This window comes from Hyla sarda, chromosome 6 (assembly GCF_029499605.1).
Source record: "Hyla sarda isolate aHylSar1 chromosome 6, aHylSar1.hap1, whole genome shotgun sequence".
In the NCBI taxonomy this organism is placed as follows: domain Eukaryota; kingdom Metazoa; phylum Chordata; class Amphibia; order Anura; family Hylidae; genus Hyla; species Hyla sarda.
In genome coordinates, this window is record NC_079194.1 from 298,122,877 (window position 1) to 298,147,486 (window position 24,610).

The 24,610-nt window shown below is 41.2% G+C and overlaps 1 protein-coding gene across 1 annotated transcript in view; it reads right to left on the reverse strand.

Annotated features, from left to right (window-relative positions):
- Nucleotides 1-24,610, reverse strand: part of LOC130277525 (uncharacterized) — a 161,567-nt gene that overhangs the window by 103,993 nt on the left and 32,964 nt on the right. Inside the window, exon 2 of the mRNA XM_056528202.1 lies at nucleotides 13,565-13,809. Coding sequence (XP_056384177.1) covers nucleotides 13,565-13,720 — 156 coding nt within the window. The 5' untranslated portion in view covers nucleotides 13,721-13,809. The remainder of the gene's footprint in view (nucleotides 1-13,564; nucleotides 13,810-24,610) is intronic.

Below are 24,610 nucleotides of genomic sequence, written 5' to 3' on the forward strand. Positions count from 1 at the left end.
GATAAAACAAATAATAAAATGAAAAAAATGAGGTAAGGAAATTGTTATGTGAAGGGAAAAATAGAATGTGTTACGTGTAGTGTAAAAAGTGTTTAGTTTTGTAGAAAAAATATTGAAGGTTGATTCATTATAATTGGAATATGGAGAAGTGGAAAAAAAACTATAAATAAAGTAAAAAAGGATGTTATGGTAAGGAAAAAAAATTTTTAATATTAAAGAAAAAATTTTTTTTTCAATTACTTATATATATGATATGATACTAATGATCAATGTATAATATCCCTCTGAGTGGTATATTCTCCTCAAAACAATATAAATCATAACCCAATATTGTACGGTGAGGTCCCGTCCAGCTTGTCACTTGTCATCCTAGGAAGAAAGGGGAAGGAAAAGGGGAAGAGAAAAAAAGGGGAACACATTAATTATTCTCAGTCACAATTATAATCTTATCCTAAAAACGGGAGAGAAGACACAGATAATTGTCAGAATTCAGGCATTATAAATTTGGGGTGTTACTGTAAAGTCAACATTCAGACCCTTAGGTCTCAAGGACTGCAACTCAAAAATCCATTTGAGTTCTCTTCTTTTTAGGGCGCCTACTCTATCACCCCCCCGTCTTAATGGTGGAATACAATCTAATAACATAAATTTTATGTCTCTTTCTTGGTGGTGTGCTTCCACGAAATGTTTAGATACCGGAAGGTCCATACGTTTTTTTCTTATGGTAAACCGATGGTGATTAAATCTCGTCTTGAAGTCCCATGTGGTCTCCCCTACATAAAGGAGACCACATGGGCAAGTCAAGACGTAGATCACAAATTTTGAAAAACAAGTTAAATAATGTTTTAAATGGTAAATTTTTCCTGTTTGGGGATGTGTGAAGCAAGGACCCTTATTCATGTAACTACAGTTGACACACTGTCTACAAGGGTATGAGCCCTTGTTCGCCACAGTTAGATACATCTGGGAGTCTGGCTTAGTTGACACATCTGATTTCACAAGTTTATCTTTAAGGTTTGAGTTCCTACGGTATGACATTAAAGGTCTAGAATGAAATTCGACAATATTTGGGAAGCTAGCCTTCAATAAGTCCCAATGCTTATTTAGGATCTTTGATATATGGCCTGAATGATCTCCAAAGGTTGAGACGAAGGGAATCCGAGTTAATTGGGCTCCCTTCGTAGATTTTTGCAGTAAGGTGTCTCTATTCATACAGAGGGTCCTATTTTTACATTCCTCCAACAATTTCTTGGGGTAACCCCGTTTACGAAAATTGTCGGACATTCGTGTAAGAGATGGTTCTACTTGGTCGTCCTGGCCGATGATGCGTCTTGCCCGCATCATCTGACTCGCGGGAAGAGACCGCACCATCGGCCTCGGATGACAGCTGCTATAGTGTAGCACTGAGTTGCAATCTGTTGGTTTAGCATACAGACTTGTCACCAACTTGTCACCCATAATGGTCACATTGGTGTCCAAAAAGTTCACCATAGTTGTAGATGATGTTAGGGAAAAACTAATGTTTGGGTCAATGGAGTTCAGATATTGGTGAAAAAGGGTCAGTTCAGTCTCGGAACCTGACCAAATCAAAAAAATATCGTCGATATAGCGCCACCACCCCAGCACATGGCTGGAGTAGGTGGACGCATATACCGACTTTTCCTCCAGCACCGCCATGTACACGTTGGCGTAAGTAGGCGCCACGTTCGTGCCCATGGCGGTGCCGGAGGTTTGCAAGAAAAATTCATCATTGAAAGAAAAATAATTATTGTGCAGGATTAGTTTCAAAAGAGAAATGACAAAGTCTACTTTGGCAGGTGAAAAATCCGAAGCAATAGAGTCTTTAACAGCCTGTACACCTCCATCATGAGGGATGGAGGTGTACAGGCTGACCACATCAAAAGTGGCAATAATTGTATCTGGAGGGACCCTGATAGATGAAATTTTATTTAAGAAATCAGATGTGTCACGCAGGTATGATCTAGCTCCTGTGGCGTATGGCCGCAGGACCTGATCAACAAAAATAGATAAGTGACTTGTAGCCGAACCCCGTCCTGAAACAATCGGTCGGCCGGGGGGGTTTTCAAGTGACTTATGTATCTTGGGTAATAGATACAATAGAGGGATTACTGTTGTATTGTATTGTATTACCCAAGATACATAAGTCACTTGAAAACCCCCCCGGCCGACCGATTGTTTCAGGACGGGGTTCGGTTACAAGTCACTTATCTATTTTTGTTGATCAGGTCCTGCGGCCATACGCAACAGGAGCTAGATCATACCTGCGTGACACATCTGATTTCTTAAATAAAATTTCATCTATCAGGGTCCCTCCAGATACAATTATTGCCACTTTTGATGTGGTCAGCCTGTACACCTCCATCCCTCATGATGGAGGTGTACAGGCTGTTAAAGACTCTATTGCTTCGGATTTTTCACCTGCCAAAGTAGACTTTGTCATTTCTCTTTTGAAACTAATCCTGCACAATAATTATTTTTCTTTCAATGATGAATTTTTCTTGCAAACCTCCGGCACCGCCATGGGCACGAACGTGGCGCCTACTTACGCCAACGTGTACATGGCGGTGCTGGAGGAAAAGTCGGTATATGCGTCCACCTACTCCAGCCATGTGCTGGGGTGGTGGCGCTATATCGACGATATTTTTTTGATTTGGTCAGGTTCCGAGACTGAACTGACCCTTTTTCACCAATATCTGAACTCCATTGACCCAAACATTAGTTTTTCCCTAACATCATCTACAACTATGGTGAACTTTTTGGACACCAATGTGACCATTATGGGTGACAAGTTGGTGACAAGTCTGTATGCTAAACCAACAGATTGCAACTCAGTGCTACACTATAGCAGCTGTCATCCGAGGCCGATGGTGCGGTCTCTTCCCGCGAGTCAGATGATGCGGGCAAGACGCATCATCGGCCAGGACGACCAAGTAGAACCATCTCTTACACGAATGTCCGACAATTTTCGTAAACGGGGTTACCCCAAGAAATTGTTGGAGGAATGTAAAAATAGGACCCTCTGTATGAATAGAGACACCTTACTGCAAAAATCTACGAAGGGAGCCCAATTAACTCGGATTCCCTTCGTCTCAACCTTTGGAGATCATTCAGGCCATATATCAAAGATCCTAAATAAGCATTGGGACTTATTGAAGGCTAGCTTCCCAAATATTGTCGAATTTCATTCTAGACCTTTAATGTCATACCGTAGGAACTCAAACCTTAAAGATAAACTTGTGAAATCAGATGTGTCAACTAAGCCAGACTCCCAGATGTATCTAACTGTGGCGAACAAGGGCTCATACCCTTGTAGACAGTGTGTCAACTGTAGTTACATGAATAAGGGTCCTTGCTTCACACATCCCCAAACAGGAAAAATTTACCATTTAAAACATTATTTAACTTGTTTTTCAAAATTTGTGATCTACGTCTTGACTTGCCCATGTGGTCTCCTTTATGTAGGGGAGACCACATGGGACTTCAAGACGAGATTTAATCACCATCGGTTTACCATAAGAAAAAAACGTATGGACCTTCCGGTATCTAAGCACACCACCAAGAAAGAGACATAAAATTTATGTTATTAGATTGTATTCCACCATTAAGACGGGGGGGTGATAGAGTAGGCGCCCTAAAAAGAAGAGAACTCAAATGGATTTTTGAGTTGCAGTCCTTGCGACCTAAGGGTCTGAATGTTGACTTTACAGTAACACCCCAAATTTATAATGCCTGAATTCTGACAATTATCTGTGTCTTCTCTCCCATTTTTAGGATAAGATTATAATTGTGACTGAGAATAATTAATGTGTTCCCCTTTTTTTCTCTTCCCCTTTTCCTTCCCCTTTCTTCCTAGGATGACAAGTGACAAGCTGGACGGGACCTCACCGTACAATATTGGGTTATGATTTATATTGTTTTGAGGAGAATATACCACTCAGAGGGATATTATACATTGATCATTAGTATCATATCATATATATAAGTAATTGAAAAAAAATTTTTTTTCTTTAATATTAAAAATTTTTTTTCCTTACCATAATATCCTTTTTTACTTTATTTATAGTTTTTTTTCCACTTCTCCATATTCCAATTATAATGAATCAACCTTCAATATTTTTTCTACAAAACTAAACACTTTTTACACTACACGTAACACATTCTATTTTTCCCTTCACATAACAATTTCCTTACCTCATTTTTTTCATTTTATTATTTGTTTTATCTTATTTTTTATTTTTTAATTTTTATTAATTTTTATTAATTTTTTTATTATTTATTTTCATTATTTCTTTCTATTTTATTTTTTATTTTTTATCTTTTATCTTATTTCATTTATTATTTTTACAATGATCTCCCATTTTTTTGTTTAATTTTAATTTTTATCTTTATTATTTTTATCTTTATTATCTTCTGATATTTTTCATACTAACTGAGAGAGTTTACACTCTCTATAGATGTCACTCTGGTTCTCTTGACTGTCTGTCTCGTGTGCATGGGGTGAATGTAAAGTGCCGTTTAAGTTGGGTGCCTTTCTGATTACCTGACTTGTCGCTAACCGCGACTAGTCAGACATCAGTTATTCGGACCAGTGCGGCGAATGGCTGGACACTGGTCTGAACAGTCACCCAACAATTCGCCACTAATACACCCAGTATGTCTGAATTATTGCGAGTGTATACCAGTAAGTTACCAGAAATGCTGACAAAGCAATAATTATTATCTTATGGTACTTTATTATTTTATGTTTATTTTTATATTTTTCTTATTTTTATTTTATTTTTCCCTTTTATTTTTTTACATATTTTCACTATCACCCACCCATTTTTGTTTTATTCATATCGATAGTTACCACGGGCAACTGCCCTATTACACTTGGCACATATGCACTATATACAAACTAGCTGTCATATACTGACCTTGCGGTTTTCTAACTGCCTTTTTCACATTCACGTTGTTATCTTTTAAACTGCCCTCTTCTGAGATGTCCATTAGTGATTCACTCCGTCGCAGTACGCACGCGCCGCTTGGCAACTGCGATGCGACCCATGTGATCCTGTTCTTACCGCTGATTGGTGTATTCTCGTCTCCTCTGCTAGGGCTGCTGCGCAGCCTCTATTCCACATACACGCCATTCCGGCGTTCTATCGCCATGTTTACAGCATGTACAGGTGAGCGCCCGCCGCTATTACTTGTCCTCCAGGTGATATTAATGTTTTTACATTTGTAATCAAGCTAAATTTGTGGTTTTTATCACTTGTTTTTAATAACACTTTTTTTGTAACACTGTATTAACTTGACAATTTGTATATTGTCCCTATGCTTCATGTTGTTATGCACTCACATTTATGGATTGTCTGTTTTTATTATGTTTATATTTATTGATTTTTGACACTGATTTTTATTAATTGTAATTGGTTACCATATATATACTCTTTGTGTTCAGTCACTTTGTATGCTTGATAAAGGCTGCACTGGCAGCTGAAACGTTGCATCTGTATTTATAATGGATTAAAGCCACCATTATTTTTTCACCTATTTTGTGTGCTGCAGCCGCTTTTTGCCTTCTACATTGGGGACCAGGGACCAGGGTCCATTTGGTTGCTTGCACCGGAGACATTTTTCATAAGGAGTGCTACTTTTCGCTATATCTTTTTCTAGATAGATAGATAGATAGATAGATAGATATGAGATAGATAGATATGAGATGGATAGATAGATATGAGATGATAGATAGATAGATAGATAGATAGATAGATATATTGATAGATAGATAGATTGATAGATGATAGATAGATATGAGATAGATAGATAGATAGATAGATAGATAGATATGAGAGATAGATAGATATGAGATATATAGATAGATTGATAGATGATATATAGATATCAGATAGATAGATAAATAGATATGAGATATATAGATATGAGATAGATATGTGGTGGCCCAGTACAGAAGTAGCCCTTCTGTACACTGTTTTGTCCTTTCAGGCGGACTCAGTCCCAGTCCCCTGGCCCCACACCCCTCAGGACTCTCGTCACACTAGGTTCATATACAGGGTTAATGTGTTGTATTTAAGTTAGTATGTCTTTAAGTCTTGTTGTTAAGTCTTATGTAACCAGGGAAGGTGTCAGTGACCAGGTGACTTGTGGGTGACCTATGGGAGTCCTCCAAATTACTCCCTTATATATCAGGGAGGAGCTGGTTTCAGTTTAGCTGAGGAGCAGTACAGTCAGGAGCTGAGAGTGTCTGGTGTCCTGAGGGAGACCGAGGCCTAACCACGCAGCCACCAACAGTGAACCCCTTCAGGTGAAAGTCAAAACCTGGTAAGCAAATACAGGGGAGAAGTCTAGTCAGTCATAGTCAAGTCTAAAGTCAGCGTGGGATCGCAGTATTTAGTCCAAGTCCACTACAAGTCCCAGCGAGCCCGCAAGTCACTGGTCATCTACTTGGGCCTAACTGAGCAGTAAAGACTAAACCATCTGCCTGACAGGACAGGGAAGGTACAGGGAAACACCATCCCGTACTGGGCAACCACAGATAGATAGATTATATGAGAAGAACCAAAATGGATCATTCTGAGCCTAAGAAAGATCTGGAGAAATGATGATACAGTCTCCAGTTTTTTTTTGTTTGTTTTTTTGTAGAATTTTGAGATAATTCCATGTATCTTAGTCCTTTCTACTGGACAATTTGTGACAATGTTCTATGTTCTATGTTCTCCACGATGATAACTGCACATACAACACATTGCAGGGGGAGACAACATTGCGGCGGAGTCAGATGGACACAGCACATAGTTTGGTATTAGCCGATTCTATCCCCTTACACATTACGGATGGATCAGTCCTCCTCTCACATATCTCGGGGGGGTATTACTTGTGTTTTCATTTTTCCATCTTGCTCCTATTCCTGCCAGTGGCGTTTGTGCTCCAGATTGTCACATTCTTAGACAAGGCTGAGGAATATTCTTCGAGCAGGTGCCTGTGCGCTCGGAGGGACAGACTCAGCTCCTACCTTCTGGGACATCGGGCCGGATAAACACTGAGGATGTGAATGTAATACCAATCCTACTGCTGGCAGCTCCCCAGTCCTGAGCCCAGGCTGATCCTGTCCCACTTGGATCACAGTAAGTCTGGATATTCTTGGCTCTTCATGTTACTGAAAAGCTTCCAAGACATCCACACTCCTGCATGGGATTTTATTCATCTGGATGGGCAGATTCTACCAAGCCACCGTAGACCATTCCCTTGTGGGCATGTGCCAAGACCGCTGTGTGCCAGGATGGGGCGTTAACAAGCCCTACTGTCTAGTCCTGTATAGATACAGGGAAAGCCTTAGGATGGGAAAGCACTGGGTACAGGAAAGTCCTGGGAACAGGAAAGTCCTGGGAACAGGAAAGTCCTGGGAACAGGAAAGTCCTGGGTATAGGAAAGTCCTGGGTACAGGAAAGAAATGGGAATAGGAATAGGTATAGAAAATGCCTGGTAAAAAAAATAAAAAAAGCCCTGGTATAGGAGAGCTCTGGGTATAGGAAAGCTCTGGGTATAGGAGAGCTCTGGGTAAAGGAGAGCTCTGGGTATAGGAGAGCTCTGGGTATAGGAGAGCTCTGGGTATAGGAGAGCTCTGGGTATAGGAAAGCTCTGGGTATAGGAGAGCTCTGGGTATAGGAAAGCCCTGGGTATAGGAAAGCTCTGGGTATAGGAAAGCTCTGGGTATAGGAAAGCTCTGGGTATAGGAGAGCTCTGGGTATAGGAAAGCTCTGGGTATAGGAAAGCTCTGGGCATAGGAGAGCTCTGGGTATAGGAGAGCTCTGGGTATAGGAGAGCTCTGGGTATAGGAAAGCTCTGGGTATAGGAAAGCCCTGGGTATAGGAGAGCCCTGGGTATAAGAGAGCCCTGGGTATAGGAGAGCCCCTGGTACAGGAAAGCTCTTGGTATAAGAGAGCCCTGGGTGTAGGAGAGCCCTGGGTATAAGAGAGCCCTGAGTATAGGAAAGTCCTGGGTATAGGAGAGCCCTGGGTATAGGAGAGCCCTTGGTATAGGAGAGCCCTGGGTATAAGAGAGCCCTGGGTATAAGAGAGCCCTGGGTATAGGAAAGTCCTGGGTATAGGAGAGCCCTGGGTATAGGAGAGCCCTTGGTATAGGAGAGCCCTGGGTACAGGAAAGCTCTGGGTATAAGAGAGCCCTGGATTTGAAGAGCCCTGGGTATAAGAGAGCCCTGGGTAAAGGAAAGTCCTGGGTATAGGAGAGCCCTGGGTATAGGAGAGCCCTGGGTATAGGAGAGCCCTTGGTATAGGAGAGCCCTGGGTACAGGAAAGCTCTGGGTATAAGAGAGCCCTGGATTTGAAGAGCCCTGGGTATAAGAGAGCCCTGGGTATAAGAGAGCCCTGGGTAAAGGAAAGTCCTGGGTATAGGAGAGCCCTGGGTATAGGAGAGCCCTGGGTATAAGAGAACCCTGGGTATAAGAGACCTCTGGGTATAAGAGAGCCCTGGGTATAAGAGAGCCCTGGGTATAAGAGAGCCCTGGGTATAGGAGAGCCCTGGGTATAGGAAAGCCCTGATATGGGAGAGCCCTGGGTATAGGAAAGCCTTACCCCTGATGAATTACATTTATGGGACTCTGCTGCTGCAAAATGTCCGTGTGGAATTCTTCTTTGGCCTAAGTTTTGGAATTTGCACCTTATTTCTCATAAATCCGTGTCTATGTAGCTCATATATCTATTTATTTATCATCGACCGATTTTGATCGATCCGAAACTCAAAAGTGTTAGTAGTGATGATGCATAACAGCAAATAAATAACTAAATAAATAAATAAAAATAAATAGATACAAAAATAAAAAAGAAGGCCCAGGAACAAAAGGGTTAACAGTTCCGTAAAACTGATGTAAAAGAGATATAAAATAAAAGTCTTCTGCCTCCATTCAGTTTTCATCTGGTGTTAATCTCGCCGTTCTTTCACCTTTCGGAGCTCGCGGTGGAGAATCTCAGCAAAAGGTAATTATTCCGAAAGCCGCGCGTCTAATTTAGTCAATGACTTCATGATCATGTCCCGTCTCACCGCGCCGTTGTCAGTACCGCCGCCTCCTTTCCCGGAGGAGGTGCGCGACACAGTTTGTATTTTTTTATTTTTTTTTTGTGACGAAACATTTCGGAAGATTTACATTTTTTAAGGTTTATTTTTGTACTTTTGGTTTCCATGGTTTGAGTGAATCACGAATATTGATGTCGTCGCCTTTTAGGATCTCTTTTGTTTTTCCACAGCAGAAAAATGTATAGAGAAAATCAGGGCTGGTGCAAGGATTTTTGCAATCCTAGGCAAAAGCTCATTTTGCCGCCCCCTTGACTCCGCCCATTGGCTCCGCCCTTTGACACGCCCCACCTTACTACTGGGGTGACACACTGTGACAAACTTCCTCCTCATGCCGCTGGTGGAGCGAGTGGTTCAGATGCTTGTTGTCTAACTTTCTTGTGGCAGACAGAGCAGCGCCCCCATAAAGAGAGCGCTCTAGGCAGCTGCCTATTTTGCCTATAGGCAGAGCCGGCCCTGGATACAATCCACCTCCGCCACACTCTGCATAATGAATTAATTTATGGTCTCTAATAAAGTAAAGCAGTGACTTCCAACTAGAGTGCCTCCAGCTGTTGCTAAACTACAACTACCTGCATGCCCGGACAGCCTTTGGCTGTCCGGGCATGCAGGTAGTTGTAGTTTAGCAACAGCTGGAGGCACTCTAATTGGGAAATACTGAATTAGGCAAACTCCCACTTTGAGGGGTGGCCTCCCTACAGGGCTTGTCTGCCAATGGTACCCCTCTTTGTAGTTAGCCAGCGCATGTGCGGTCAGTGTGCATTATGGCGCATGCGCAGTGAGCAGAGAGATCTAGACTCACATTGATGGTGCATGCGCTGGCAGGCAAGTCCTGTGTTTATGAACAGTATGATTGGGTGTGACTGTAGGTGGTCTTGAGGACTGGGATGGGGACCTCTGCTCTATACCATTCATATAAAGATCTGGACTGTAGGTGGTCTTGAGGACTGGGTTGGGGTTCATCCTTTACTGTCCTGTCCCCAATAAACTTCTAGAGCATGTAAAGCAGTGGTCTCAAACTGTGGCCCTGCAGATGTTGCAAAACTTCAACTCCCTGCATGTCCAGACAGCCAAAGGCCTTTCTCTCTCCTCCAGAGGATTCACAAAAATCTGGACTATAGGTGGCCTTGAGGACTGGATTAAGGACCTCTGCTCTGTATAACTCATAAACATATCTAGACTGTAGGTGGTCTTGAGGACTGGGTTGGGGTTCTTCTATAATTGTCCTGTCCCCATTAAACTTCCAGACCATGTAAAGCAATGGTCTCAAACTGTGGCCCTCCAGATGTTGCAAAACTTCAACTCCCCGCATGTCTAGACAGCCAAAGGCCTTTCTGCCTCCTCCAGAGGATCCACACTGTCCCTGAAAAGTAAATTAAGGCTTCCCTCTCACCTCATCCCTTTGTGCAGTGGTTTCAAACTGTGGCCCTCCAGATGTTGCAAAACTTCAACTCCCAGCATGCCCAGACAGCAAACGGCCTTTCTGCCTCCTCCAGAGGATCCACACTGTCCCTGAAAAGTAAATTAAGGCTTCCCTCTCATCTCATCCCTTTGTGCAGTGGTTTCAAACTGTGGCCCTCCAGATGTTGCAAAACTTCAACTCCCAGCATGCCCGGACAGCCGTTGGCTGTCCGGGCATGCTTGGAGTTGAAGTTTTGCAACATCTGGAGGGCCACAATTTGAGCCCACTAATATAAAGAGTGTCCCCTGTTTCATGCAGATATTTATTCCAGGCACATCCTCTCTGCAGCACCTCGCATCGCATTCTGTCTGCAGCACCTTAATGTTCACACGCTGCTATTATTCCGCCTAAACTATACATCACTGTGTACAGGCGACATACAACACCTCGGGGCCCCCGTTATGACCCTGCTGGAGCCCCAAACCCAACCCCGACCTCTGCTAAATAGGGTCACAATACAGACACGAGATATCCCCGGCTTTACTCCCACGTTGGTCATTGTCGTCTGAAAGCAGAGGATGTAGATAGTGTATACAGGAGGGTGTGTGGGCGGCCGCTGTGTGTATACATGGAGATGTGGCTGTCATTTGGCACAATGCATGGGGACATCATATTGTATTCCCTGTGGATTTACATAGGACTGCAGGGAAATCTACTGAGTTATTTTAGTCATTTATTATACAGTCCGGAAGAGTTATATGAAGATAATCTATGTATCTATCTATCTATCTATCTATCTACCTATCTATCTTATATCTATCTATCTCATATCTATCTATCTCATATCTATCTATCTATCTATCTTTCTATCTCATATCTATCTATCTATCTATCTATCTATCTATCTCATATCTATTTATCTATCTATCTCATATCTATTTATCTATCTATCTTATATCTATCTATCTATCTTATATCTATCTATCTCATATCTATCTCATATCTATCTATCTTTCTATCTCATATCTATCTATCTATCTATCTATCTCATATCTATTTATCTATCTATCTCATATCTATTTATCTATCTATCTCATATCTATCTATCTCATATCTATATATCTATCTATCTATCTTATATCTATCTATCTATCTATCTATCTATCTCATATCTATCTATCTCATATCTATCTATCTCATATCTATCTATCTATCATCTATCTATCTAACTATCTATCTATCTATCTATCTATCTATCTATCATCTATCTATCACATATCTATCTATCTATCTCATATCTATCTATCTCATATCTATCTATCTATCTATCTATCTATCTATCTATCTATCTCATATCTATCTATCTCATATCTATCTATCTATCTATATATCTATCTCATATGTATTTATCTATCTCATATCTATCTATCTATCTATCTATCTATCTATCTATCTACAACCAAAGGATAAATTTGCCAGCACCATTGATCCAAACTATTATATGGACCTGGCTTACAGGTGCAGGCTGCTGGGCTAAATATACAACAACAGGAGAATACAGCAGCACACTGCCAGCACAAAGATATAGCTAAAACATGAGTATATAGATAGAACATGAAAAGCTATACAGCTGTAATGCAATGAATGAAGATATGAAACTATGAAATTATGAGGTACTTAGCTTGCAAATTTGGCGCCAAATAGCGTGGACCGTCCCACTACGGTAAGGTGACCTCATTCTGGGACGGACCCTACACTATGAATATGCCTCTGTGTGAACAGTACAGCAGGCATGCAAGGTCTGAAACATCCAAGGCACCTTATATACACCTAATAGAGGTGGGTGGGGTGCAAGAGCCAACATGGAGGTAGCCACTCCCCCGTATGTGTAATACAACCAAAGGATAAGTTGGCCAGCACTATTGATTCCAAACTATTATATGGACCTGGCTTACAGGTGCAGGCTGCTGGGCTAAATATACAGCAACAGGAGAATACAGCAGCACACTGCCAGCACAAAGATATAGATAAAACATGAGTATATAGATAAAACATGAGTATATAGATAGGCGCCAAATTTGCAAGCTAAGTACCTCATAATTTCATATCTTCATTTATTGCATTACAGCTGTATAGCTTTTCATGTTCTATCTATATACTCATGTTTCATCTATATACTCATGTTTCATCTATATCTTTGTGCTAGCAGTGTGCTGCTGTATTCTCCTGTTGCTGTATATTTAGCCCAGCAGCCTGCACCTGCAAGCCAGGTCCATATAATAGTTTGGATCAATAGTGCTGGCCAATTTATCCTTTGTCTGTATTACACGTATGGGGGATTGGCTACCTCCATGTTGGCTCCTGCACCCCACCCACCTCTATTAGGTGTATATAAGATGTCTTGGATGTTTCAGACCTTGCATGCCTGCTGTACTGTTCACACAGAGGCATATTCACAGTGTAGGGTCCGTCCCAGAATGAGGTCACCTTACCGTGGTGGGACGGTCCACGCTATTTGGCGCCAAATTTGCAAGCTAAGTACCTCATAATTTCATAGTTTCATATCTTCATTTATTGCATTACAGCTGTATAGCTTTTCATGTTCTATCTATATACTCATGTTTTATCTATATCTTTGTGCTGGCAGTGTGCTGCTGTATTCTCCTGTTGCTGTATATCTATCTATCCATTCATGTGGATTTTTACTTTACTGACGCAACCGATTAAAAACCACATAGTAAAACTGCCTCACTTTGTAATAAAACAGTGTGAAGATTTGCTTCACGGTTGTCGGCTGTTGTGGCATAAGAGCATATAAAAAAAAGAACAACTCTGTCCTATATTCTTATCACATAAAGATGTCACAAAGGTCACAATGCAATATATATATATAGTTTACACAGATCTGCAGAAACACTTTCTTCCTAATCTATGACAACACCCCCAAACAGTTAAATGACCAAGTCACTTCTGCTACATCTGCAGGTGGGGAAATGGGGGGGTGTTGGGGGGGGGGGGTGACGACACGGAGTTCCGCCATAACCAGTTTACCTTTAAACAAATATCTTCCTGCAGCATCATGGGGGTTGAGAAAATGCCTTGGAAATTGCATGTCAACTTGACAAATCTGTCGATTTGCAACGGAGCTTGTTGTTGTGGGCATGACACCGGTAATGGGATGGGAATGGGTCTCATCCGGAGGCTCATCTACAGGACACATCCAGCACCTGCTTCTCATTTACATATTTAATGGGGCTCCCCGCTGCTTCAGATTGATTCCTCTCCCCCAACAAGTTCTGATAGAACAAAGGAAGATACATTATTCTGACAGCGGAAACGACTTTGTTTAATGCAAACACCGTTCATGGATTCTTAACGGTGAAAACCTCGTGAACATCTATGAGATTTAATTACTCCGCCTCCTCCGCCTACACATGGATCATCTGGGTTTATACGTTTTGCATACATTTAAAGAGGAACTCCAGCTTAAAGGGGCTCTCTGATTTTACACCTTTCTGTCCTGAATATAAACTGATGTCTTGCTGCTGGGACTATCAGTTTAGGCTTTAAAGGGGTACTCCACTGCCCCAACGTTCAGAACATTTAGTTCCGAACGCTGGGTGTGGGCTGTGACGTCACGGCCAAACCCCTCATGATGTCTCACCACACCCCCTCAATGCAAGGCTATGGGAGGGGGCATGGCGGCCGCCACGCCCCCTCCCATAGACTTGCATTGAGAGGGCGTGGTGTGATGTCACGAAGGGCGGGGGGGTGACGTCCGCCCACACCCAGTGTTCGGAACAAAATATTTCGAATAGTGGGACAGTAGAGTACCCCTTTAAAGGGTGTAGGGTACAGCTCACACGGTGGGGTCGGCAATGACAGTATCCAAACAGGAAGCAGGTTTCAAATGTCCAGCAGGTTTATTTAAATGATTTTAGGCACAAAGCACAGTGCAAACTAGAGATGAGCGAACTTACAGTAAATTTGATTCGTCACGAACTTCTCGGCTCGGCGGTTGCTGACTTTTCCTGCATAAATTAGTTCAGCTTTCCGGTGCTCCGGTGGGCTGGAAAAGGTGGATACAGTCCTAGGAAAGAGTCTCCTAGGACTGTATCCACCTTTTCCAGCCCACCGGAGCACCTGAAAGCTGAACTAATTTATGCAGGAAAAGTCATCAACTGCCGAGCCGAGAAGTTAGTGACGAATCAAATTTACTGTAAGTTCGCTCATCTCTAGTGCAAACAAAACAACAAAACCTAAGCCTGTCCGGCTCCAACTAAACATGAGGATACCTCACTATCCTACTGTGGGCCTGATGTCTGGCCCCAAACAAACTCACAAAATGGCCATAGAAGAAGGTTCAGACCTCGTAGGGTTGAGCTTCAGTTCTGGCTGTGGCTGCTTCTCATCTCAGTCTCTCCAGCACTCAAACCCAAACAGCCGTCTTACTATATGGCTTCCTCTCTCTCAATCAGCACAGGAAGCCTCCCCTGAGAACAGCTTGGATAAGGGAAACCTGTCGTGGATTAAGGGTGTGGACTGGAGCCTCCAGTCCAGGAAATCAAGCCTATGTAAGGCTGGGTTCCCATTACGTTTTCCCCCATACGGGAGCGCATACAGCAGGGGAGAGCTAAAAACTCGCGCTCCCGTATGCCTTTCTATGCGCTCTCGTATGTGTGGTAGCCCTTGGGGGGTGTATGGTAGTTGGGGTGTTGTTTCGGTAGATGAGGGGTTAATGTTAATTCTATAGTTCGTGACGCCAGGCTGAGGGCTAGTATGCTGAGGTAATTCTCCGGCCTATAGCCGCCCTTCCCAGTAACGATAGGTGCATGCATAAAATGACTGAAGGTCCACAAGGTAGTTGAACTTGAACTTGGATAACTTTACTTAAATGCTTGCGGTACATCCAATGAACAGTAACAGTCTCAGGAATACAGTCTCTATACAGTTCAATGACTGACAGTTGTTGCGGACCTTGACTTCTCATGAAAGTCTGAATTAGGGTAATTTGCGAAGATCCGTCGGGATTTAGGGGATAGATAAGGTCCGGTGATCTTGCAGAGTGCTTAGGGATTGATACACTCACGATTCTGAATATATCAGCCGTCACTGCAAGGCTCGGGCCTAACTCACTGCGGAAGATAGCTGCGCAGATCCTGCTCGTTTGACAGCCCGGGAACAAGAGAGCGAGCAATGGCCGCCGCTCCCTTATATGGGTAGGGGCGGGGCCGTTTCTGAATGGTCCGATTAACTGTCACTCACTGTTACAGGGAGTGATGGGAAGAATACGTCATAGGGACCTCCAAAGGTCCTTAAGCATAAAACCATAGAGTTTACCTAATCACGTGACCCGCAGGTCCTGCTACGCTATGCATAGGTAATTAACCATTTATATACATTTGTACAAATATATATATATATATATATATATATATATATATATAGATATATATATATAGATATATATATATAGATATATATAAATTCTAAATAACTATTAGATAAGTAATACCTAGATGAGAGGTGACCAAGGGCGGACTGATTAAGAAGGACCCCAACGTCCTAGGGACTCAGGCTATGGGGACTTATACACAGGTACCGTATAGGATGCGGCACCGGGACACCACATATGTAATTCATTTCAATGAGCCGAATTAAAGGGGTATTCCAGAGGGTACTGTGATGGTATAATGACGAACAATTCTAAGCATCTCAGAAGTTTTTAAACTTTTATTGACAGAGGGTGACAGTAACATAGTGTGATTGATAAGAGGGGTGATAACATCAAAAAAGTTCCTATACATCACCTGGAGTCACTGGAGGATGTACAGGGGGTAAGATGACAGTAACAGGGCATGACCTACCTCCCTGAAGTCAGGAGTAGCTACTCCCATTTTTACTCTCCCCTTCAAAGAACTTGAAATTAAAGGGGTATTCGGTGGAAAACTTTTTTTTTTTTTTTTTTTTGTAAATCAACTGATGCCAGTTAAACAGAAATTTGTAAATTACTTCTATTAATTTTTTTTAATCCTTCCAGTACTTATTAGCGGCTGTATAGTACAGAGGAAATTCTTTTCTTTTTGGATTTATTTTCTGTCATGACCACAGTGCTCTCTTCTGACACCTCTGTCCATTTTATGAACTGTCCAGAGCAGGGTAGGTTTGGTATGGGGATTTTCTCCTGCTCTGGACAGTTCCTGACATGGACAGAGGTGTCAGCGGAGAGCACTGTGGTCGTGACAGGAAAGAAATCCAAAAAGAAAATAATTTCCTCTGTAGTTTACAGCTGCTAATAAGTACTTGAAGGGTTAAAATTTTTTAATAGAAGTAATTTACTAAGTAATTTACAAAAAAATAAAATAAAAAATAAAGTTTTCCACCGGAGTACCCCTTTAACCCCTTCCTGCTACAGAACGTATACAAATGTCCTTGCAGCTGACATGTTCCTGCAACTGGATGTTTTTATACGTCCTGCATTCTCACTGTACATATTAAGTATTGCCACATCTTTAATGACTTGTACTATAAAACGATAATGTTGTTAATTTGGCCCTTTTATAGTACAAGTAAAAAAAAAAATCAAGAATTGCTAATTTTGGTCCAAAAATTTGAATAAAAATAGTCAAAAGGTAGCATGTATTGCATTAAAGGGTACCAATAAAAAGTAAAGCTTGTCCCACAAAATATGAGCTCGGTCGGACAGATAATAAAAAAGTTAGGGCTGTCGAAACATGGCAACACAAAAAAAGGGGGGGGGGGGAGAATTTATTGTGAATAGGAAAAAGTACGTAAAAAGCTATGCAAATTGGGTATCACCGTTACCATACCAGTCCACAGAAAAAAGATATTATTTTTACCGCACAGTGTAAAATATTAATGAAAAAACTGCAGAAATTTCCAAATTTTTCTCCAATCTCCAAATATTTTGGAGTTTTTCACAAAAACATGCTGCATGTAGCAACAAAAATTTACCACTAATATAAAGAACAATATGTCACGAAAAAACTATTTTAGAATTGCTTCTCATAGTACAAGTATTCTAAAGTTATTACAACTTAAAGAGGCACAGGTCAGATTTGAAAAATGGGGCTCGGTCATTAAAGTGGTACTCCGGGATACAAAAACTTAAGGATAGGGGGTAAGTGTCAGATTGCGCGGGGTCCGATGGTTGGGACCCCCATGTGATCTACTTACTGTACTGAGCCCCGGCTCTCTTCCTGAACGGTGCGTGTTTGACCACTGCATGAAGTGGCGCCCGACACACACACACCACACCCCCCCATAATGCAGCTCTATGGTAAAGCCAGAGATTGCCGAGTGCAGTGCTCCAGCTTTCCCAGTGTCGGCCGCTGTTTCGTACAGTGGTTGAAACACGACCCATTCAGGGGGAGAGTTGGGCCACCATATGATTGGACTCCCTGCGATCTGACACTTATCACCCATACTTAGGATAGGGGATAAGTTTTTGTATTCCGAGGGACTCCTTTAAGGTCAAAATAGGCAGCATCCATAAAGAAGAAGTATTATGTAAGAACATTTTTAGATCATGGGGGGGGGGTCCAGATGCTGAGGTTTCCCAAGATCTCCTGTTTGAAGCACAGTGGCGAGTCATGATCCAAGCACGAAGCGGGGGCTGCCACACCCCCTCTATATAGCTCTATGGGAGAGACGAAGATTGCGGAATGGCTCTCCCATAGAGCTATATGGAGGCCCCCCTTTGGGCAGAGTTTGCGACGTGCTGCTGTGAAGGAGAGCCAGGGCTCCAACCAGGAGATCGTAGAGGGCCCCAGTGCCTGGTCTCCCCAACCCCCATCCCCCCCGCCGCCCCGCACCCCCACCCGCACTATCTAAAACATTCCTTTGGACATGATATTTCTCCTATAAAGGGTTAAAATTTCTTATACTGATCCCCAAATTCAAAAAAAGTGCTGGACCTTAAAAATTAATGTAGATATGGTTTGATGAACCAAAACACAACAAAACAAAATTGTAGAAAAAAAAAGCCTGAAAAAAACACTGAGAAATGCAATATTATTATTATAATTATAATTATTGTTATTATTTTTTTATTTTTTATTTTTTTTTAAACACTGTTTGTAAATCCACTTTAAAACTCATCATTAGTAATCTGAGTAATCCAGATGTCCCCTATAGAACACCACTTTAATCAAATACATTCGAACACTGGGCCGCTCTTATGGGATGCCCAGAGAACATTACATCCTCTCTGAAACAGAAGTAGTTGTGTTCCAAATATTTCATGGAGTCGTAAATGACTAGACAGAAGGGTGCTCTAAAAGAAGAAAAAAATCCATGGTGCATTGGAAATATTACCTGCATATGGCTGAAGATTTGCATTATTATCTGAACATGCACCAGAGGAGTCGGGGAAGACATTAATTAAACATAATCCAGGTACAGTCATTATCTCTCTTCAAACTATTGATTTACTGCCACCAAGCCTCTCCGGTGCGAGGAGGAACATTGTATCATGTATTCTTCCCTTACCACTGCAAGCTGTTACTTTTAGAGTCAAAATAATTATTCATGGGGTTACAGTTATTTAAAAAAAAAATAATAATTATGAAAACAAATAATAAAAAAATAACACAAAGTAAACAAAGGAAACTAAAAAAATATGAAAAAAAATTGCATAAAATAAAAAAATTAAAAAAGTACTAGATTTTTACTACGATGAAAAAAAAATAAAAAAAATTGTATCATTATTCACAAATCTAGACAGTATAATAAATCCATCCTAAAGGAGGCATCTCCAACCTTCCAAATACACATATAAATATTAATAAATCCAATTTGTGCTGTTTCTGCTATGATATGTTCGCTGTCGTCCTGAGTGTCCTGATGCCGGGTGAGTCTGCTTCACGATGGATGGTTAATTATTGATAGTTTATGGTGAACGGGAATAATAGAAACTTTACTGATACATTTAATGGCGATGAAGATTAACTATAATTGATAAATATCACATTAAAAAAAAACAACAAAAAAAAACGGCTATCCGGTGGCAGCTGAAGCAGTCTGCGCTGCCGGATAGCCGTTTATGCAATGGCCCCGACATACAAAAGCATCGTATGCTGATGCTGCCTTCAACATGCGATGGCCTCTGAGAGTGATCGTATGCTGAGATGAACGTATGTCGGGGCCATCATAGGTCGGGGGGGGGGGGGGGGTCACTGTATGTCTCTGTATGTAGTTTACAATGTTGTTATACCCAGACACTTACAGGTGACCATCTCATGTAGCCAGAGTCAGTTGCTTTTCTTTTTTTTTTTCTTTTCTACATTTGGCCCAGACCGTCATGATGATTTTCTGCAGAATCTGACAGCTAAACATCTTAGGCTCTGCATTATTCCAGCATCTTCCTTCCCTGTTTCCTCACCTATAGGGTCCTCAAAAGAAATAATTCTGCTGTTCGGTGTCAGGTACAGGAAAGTGGGTAGGAAAGTGGGTTGGTCGATTAGGGAAGAGTAGGTAGGTCCCCCATTAGATAGAAAGATTGATTGAATAGGTAGTTTTCTCCATTAAGTAGATGTCCACCTTATAAAGGGACCCCCATGATGTAATCTTCTCTTAGTAAGCTTACACAACCAGTGGGTAGTTTCCCCCAGTATGCTGGTGCCCCCTTTAGTAGATTGTTTGCCCCCTGTGGGTAGTATAGCCACTCTAGGTAGGATTCCCTGTAGGTACTCTCCCTTTTAGGTAGTTAGCCCCCTGCAGGTAAGACTGTCTGAAGCTAGTTTAACTCTTGTAGGTAGGAGGCTCCTGAAAGTTCACCCTCTGTATGTAGCCCCCCCCCCCTTTTAAGTAGGATCCCCTGAAGGTCATTTGCCCCATGTAGGTAGAACTCCCCTGAAGGTATATTTCCCCGGTTGTTAGGACCCCTAGAAGGTAGTTTGCCCCTTCTAGGTAAGAGCCCTTGTAGGTATGACCCCCTGAAGGTAGTTTGCCCCTGTAGGTAGGACTCCCCTTTAACCCTTAAAGACACAACTAATTTTCCTTTTTGCATGTTTTTTTTTTTTTTACTTTGCCTTTTAATAGCCATAACACTTTTATTTTTCTATCTACAGACCCATATGAAAGATTGTTTTTTGTGAGAACAATTAATTGCACTTTGTAATCAAAAATTTTTTCCCCACAAAGTATGCAACATATTTGTGAGGTCAAGTAAAAAAAAAAAAAAAAAATTAAATTTAGTTTTTGGGTGAGATTCTTTTTTTGTGGCCACATAAACATTTATCACATCCACATTATAAAATATATATATATATATATATATATTATTGTTGAGCATGAATATTCGTAATGCAAATTTTTATAGCGAATAATGGCACTTTGTGAGAATATTTAGAATATAGTGCTCTACGAATATTCATTTTTTTTTGTTTGTTTTTTTTCACATGCAAATTTTTATGCAAATTTTTAATGCACATTTTCATTTTTTTTCTCACATGCTAATTTTTCATGCAAATTTTCGCATTGAAAAAAAAAAGTGAATGAACATAGCGTATATGCAAATTTCACGAACATAGGATGAATAATCGTCAATAAATTTGCGAAATATCGCAAATTTGAATATCACTAATAAGAGAGAGAGAGAGAGTAAATAGAAAGATATGAGAAATAGATAGATAGATAGATAGATAGATAGATATGAGATAGATAGGTGTAACTGTGGGGCAGCACAACCAAAAAAAGGAACAGATGATGGGTCAAAGGTAGATAATCAAATTGAAAAATTCTGCAGCACACCAAAAATAGATGCAAAAAGTGGTGGATTATTAGCCTGACGGCATAGCGACGTACAACTTGTCATATGATTGTCGATGAAGAAGTTAAAACATTAAACGCGAGAAAAAAAAAAAGCAAAAATAAATAAATAAAATCAGGACGGTGTCATATTAGGTAACATTTGATTAGATACTATTGATAAATCTCTCTAATGTTTGCAGAAATGATTAGTAGTATAAAAGAGCAGTGTACTTAAATAACATTTTAGAAGAAAACACATTAATGCATAAGAAGAACCAAAATGGCAAAAAAAAAATAAGCACGGAGAAAGAGAGTTGATGGGATTTTTGCGATTAAAGCCGGGTAATTAGCCTTTGTTTTTATTAATGTTTATGCGCTGACATTTCGGATGGTGATTAAGCGCGCACTCTCGCTGCCTGTCAAGTACGTAATTAAAACCTGAATGGAGATGACAGCTATACTTAAACATCTTTTCTTCTCCCAAACATCATGTTTAGGTTCATTAAATTAAGAAAAAAAAATTGCAACAAGGTGTCGGACATGTTGGAATCGTAAATAGTAAAAAATAAAAATAAAAAAACATTTCCCTCTAAAGGGAAAACTATGCAGAATTCTATTACATTAATATGCTAATTGCATTAGTTGTTACTTTTCTTATCATTCTTCTATCTCAATGAGGAGCAGGTCTCACCAACGAGTCTACCTAACTTTTATACCGGCAAATTGCTTATCCTGCATACTTTTTATTAAAGGAGAGTTTTCTGATTAGAAATTCCATTTCCATACACCCTAATAGGAATATTAATTTAATAGAAGGTGGGGGAGGGGTGGGGATACTGTTCAAGATACTTATTTCTTGGCTAGAGGTCATAATGGTTACGAAAGGTTTCTCCAGCTATCAAGGACCTGTCCTGTCCTATTTTACACAAATAACCCATAGGGGCTGTGTAATACTTACTTTCCCCTATGGTGGCGCTGCTGGGAAATTGAATGATTACAATTAGGTTTTCCCATAGATCATAGCCGATCCAGTAGTGAGACATTTTGTGTAACAAGTATGGGTTGGCCAAATCAAATGACCTGTAATGGGCGTGTCTGCCTCTAGTTCTGGCCACAGCATCAACCCCTACTGTGTTCAGCTTTGGTGTCATTCATTGTCATGATGCCTGGGCCAATCAGGAGGCAATGGACGATGAACCAATTGTATCTGGCCTCAGCACCCACACTCTCCTGGGGTGGGCTATTGGTCCGGGCAGTATATCTGCACACATTCACTTATTTATTTCTTTTTTGTCTCACTGTGTCACTTTTTGCGTGTTGCGTGTCCACAGGATTGTTACGATGCGGTAGCCCTTCTAGGTGTCCCTCCTAGCAGTCTAGGGGAGGTGTGTGTGGCCATCAGGTTCCGCACCTCCCTGCAAAAAAATCCGGGTACTCCTGCATGCACAGGGTATCGACTGTTTACGGCTTTGCAGGCAGATACCTTGGCTAACGCCAAGGGGGATGCCGGGAGCATTTGTGGTCCATTAGTAGCTTCAGCGAAAAGGGACATCGAACCTTGAACCTTGCAAGTACCTTTTGATCCGGAGGCTAAGGGCTTGCGATAGACCGCATCCTTTGTGCACTTTTTTTTAGTGTAACACGTTTGCACTTTTACTTGCACTTTGGGTGATTCGAGAGCACGTTCCTCGGCTCTTAGATAAAAAAAAAAAATGAAGTCACAGGCTTGCTTCATTGCATGGCTCTTTTGTCCTTGTACAAGCTCCCTATGTCTGTGTTTATTATGCAGTCTTCTATTACGTCTGACATTTTAGCTTGTTCCCTTACTACCCCTTTGCTTAGTGATTTGGTACTACGTCACTTCCTAGCTTTGACTGACCTTGCTCTTTATGTCTGATCACCTGATTGCTGTTCATCTGTCTTTGATTCCTGACCTGTTCCTTGGTTATTCCATTGTGTCCTGACCTATTCGCTGACCTATGCTGTTTTTGTGTTTGTCCTGTTCAGAGTAGGAACTATCGCCCAGTTGTGGATTCGTCGCTTAGGACAGATTGTCAAGTAGGTAGGGAAAGTTGTTGTTGTTGATGAGCTCTGGGCTGCACTTCTCCCTGTGCTATGTGACAGAACCCTTATGATAATATAGAGAAATAGAGATGGGCTGTAGGGGAAAAGGGGCACCACAACACATATGACTTTTTTTTTTTTTTTTAGATAAGTTATATAGTACGTAATGCCACAGTAAACATTATACTGATCTCAATACAGGATATTTTTGTTCCTAAGGTTCCAAGATAAAGTCAGCTCTGCTATATCTGCAGTTTAGAGATTGACATACATCTTAATGAGACCTTCCTTCATAGCTTAGTTATGCTTCCCTCTAAACGTCATATTTCAGATCCTGATGTCTCACTGCTCGGGCCGCAGGCTGAATATCGATTATCTATCAGTTCAGAAGCTGATGGAAGGAAACTGGATAAAATAAGGATATTATGAAACCGGAATAAATCAGTATTGTGGTTATTGGGAAATCCACATCTCTTTGTCTAGTAAATTAAGGACCATGATGAATATGGCTGGAAATAAATGTTGGCAGAATAATACATAAATGCATAAACTCTGCCACACAATGATCCAGTGTGGTGAACATACATGGTCCCAATATTTAATGACTATGTAACTAGAAACTCCACCTTTACAAGGAAGGTCAAGCTTCCACTAACACGTAGGCTGTAGAGATGAGTTTTTCACAACTTGAACTTTTCGTGATTGACTTTGTTTCCTTCCTTCTCCTGTACTCTAAAAAGGAAGAGATGATGCTGAATATTTTGCTGGGCTGAACTTTCTACACTTGGCCCAGCCACTCAGTATACTGTACAGGAGCAGGGTTGCCTGTCTTTGATAGGAATCCCTGCTCCTGTATTTTTTTATTATGGACATTCTGGAAACTTCTGATCCAAATCTGAGCTAAGTGCGAAATCCGATTTCCATAATCAGACCCCAAGCCAATCTTGGGAGATTCCCTTAACGCTAATGCAGAATTATGCAAATTTTCAGGTTTTCTCCACTTGCCCGAGGTGGCAACAGATGCAGTTGTGACCGGCTCATAAGCTGGGGATGCCTACAGGCCCCCGGTGACACCACACTATATGCTACCTGCTGCTGCAGCATCACTAAGTCACTCAGTAGTGGACGGCCAGAAAGATAAAATGGTGAGAACTGAAGTTTAGGATGGTGAGAGGTGTGTTAGAGATACCTGACAACATGCTAATAAGGAGGTACATAATGTAGAGGGAGGACATGCTAATAAGGAGGTATATGATGTAG